Raw genomic sequence first — 1,585 nt, forward strand, 5'->3', positions numbered from 1 at the left:
TGTTAAATAGAAGTACTATTAAACCACCGCAATAGAAGTAGTAAATAATAGCACTACAAGATGGCGTTACATATAGGTTTCACAAAGATTATTAGTATTCCTTGGTCTAAAGTCTAACCACTACATGGCTGAAGCTAAAACTGTTTTGATTGGATAACCAACCGCAGCATTGATTCCACATACCCCATAAGGCCACTCCTCACTAACATTCCTTTTGATAAACAAGTAACCTTTCTCTCCCCAATCTTTTCCCCAAGAGTTTTTCACAATCCAATAGTCTTCACCATCTACTGAACCATAACCCACGATTAAAGCAACAAGAGTTGTATATCTTGAATTTTTTGTGCAGTTTTCACCACCATACACTCCCTGTTTGAATTAAAACAGGAATTGGAATGATTAACAATTTAGCACAATCAACACACAAAAATATACTTTAATTTGAACAACTAGTCCCACACCGAGAAGCAAGATATATTGAACTTTGATAAAATCAATAAATAGTACTTACACCAGTGTAGAATTGAAGGCCAGTGGCATCCAGACTCACACTTACAGGTTGTTTACTTGTACGACACAAAAGAGCTTCTTCTGATCCATCCAAAACTAGAAGGTTGTCAATACTAACAACTTTGTTTGCATTCTCCTTCAACAAAAAAGAGTCTTACCAATTAGTCTCACAAAAACAAGATATAATTTGATAATTCCACAAATTTATTATTTGAATAAAAATAGAGAATAGGAAAAAAATGCAAATCATACCTTGCAAGTTCCATTTTTAGCTATGTAAGGATAGTTAGCTTCTGTGTCAATCCCACCATTTTCTATAACCCAACCAAATGCATTAAAGTAATAACCTCCAGCACAACCGTTGCTGGCAGGGTCACAGTCCACAAGCTCTTGTGCTGATAGGTTGATAAGATTCCCACTCACTATTTTGTTTAATCCTTCGATGGCCCCAATGACAGAAAAAGCCCAATGACTCTCTGAACAAAATCAAGTTTTACTTAAATAAGTCAGAGAAAATACATGAATGTTAATGAAAATTAATTAGTGACAAAGAATGCTCTAATTAATAAAATAATCTTACGACAATTTCCTTGGTCCCTAACTTCAGTGACAGCTCCTTTTTTCCTCCAATCTATAGAAGCAGGAAGGTTGTCACAATCATCATCATCATCTTTAAGTTTTCTATCATCCCAATTAGATCTCATCTGAATCTCTGATAAGTATGTTTTACTAAACTCCTCAGGACTCATATCACCAAACTTGTTGAGACCCAAACGATGTTGCAAAGGTGAGTTTCTCTTAGCATTCATCTCATTGATATACCTCAAATTACTTTTGAATATCTCAAATCTATTTTCCATCTCCTCTTTGTTTCCATACTCTCGCCCGTGCTCCTTTTTCCACATTTGGAACAGTTCAAACACGTCTTCATATGAGGACTCACTAGACAAGGAAAAGGAGAGACATGTTATGGAAATGAGTATAAAAAAAGATAGAAGAAACTTTGTTATGTGGAATGTCATCATTACACAAAATGAGTTACCAAGTGTTTCTGTTTGATCTCTTCGTTTATAGT

At 35.0% G+C, this 1,585-nt stretch overlaps 1 protein-coding gene across 1 annotated transcript; it reads right to left on the reverse strand.

Annotated features, from left to right (window-relative positions):
- LOC101511050 (P34 probable thiol protease-like) lies at nucleotides 1-1,585 on the reverse strand. The gene is made up of 4 exons (XM_012716837.3): nucleotides 1,091-1,585; nucleotides 763-986; nucleotides 512-646; nucleotides 1-369 (listed from the first exon to the last, which is right to left on the reverse strand). Exons 1-4 carry the CDS (start codon nucleotides 1,533-1,535, stop codon nucleotides 121-123), a joined length of 1,053 nt encoding a protein of 350 aa, XP_012572291.3. The 5' UTR covers nucleotides 1,536-1,585; the 3' UTR covers nucleotides 1-120.

Source organism: Cicer arietinum, chromosome 6, assembly GCF_000331145.2.
Source record: "Cicer arietinum cultivar CDC Frontier isolate Library 1 chromosome 6, Cicar.CDCFrontier_v2.0, whole genome shotgun sequence".
Taxonomy (NCBI): domain Eukaryota; kingdom Viridiplantae; phylum Streptophyta; class Magnoliopsida; order Fabales; family Fabaceae; genus Cicer; species Cicer arietinum.

Coding starts and splice junctions, on each gene's coding strand:
- LOC101511050 (XM_012716837.3), bottom strand. CDS start 1,535: ATGATGACATTCCACATAACAAAGTTTCTTCTATCTTTTTTTATACTC. Junction 987..1,090: donor TAGGGACCAAGGAAATTGTC/GTAAGATTATTT, acceptor GATTTTGTTCAG/AGAGTCATTGGGCTTTTTCT. Junction 370..511: donor GCCTTCAATTCTACACTGGT/GTAAGTACTATT, acceptor TAATTCAAACAG/GGAGTGTATGGTGGTGAAAA.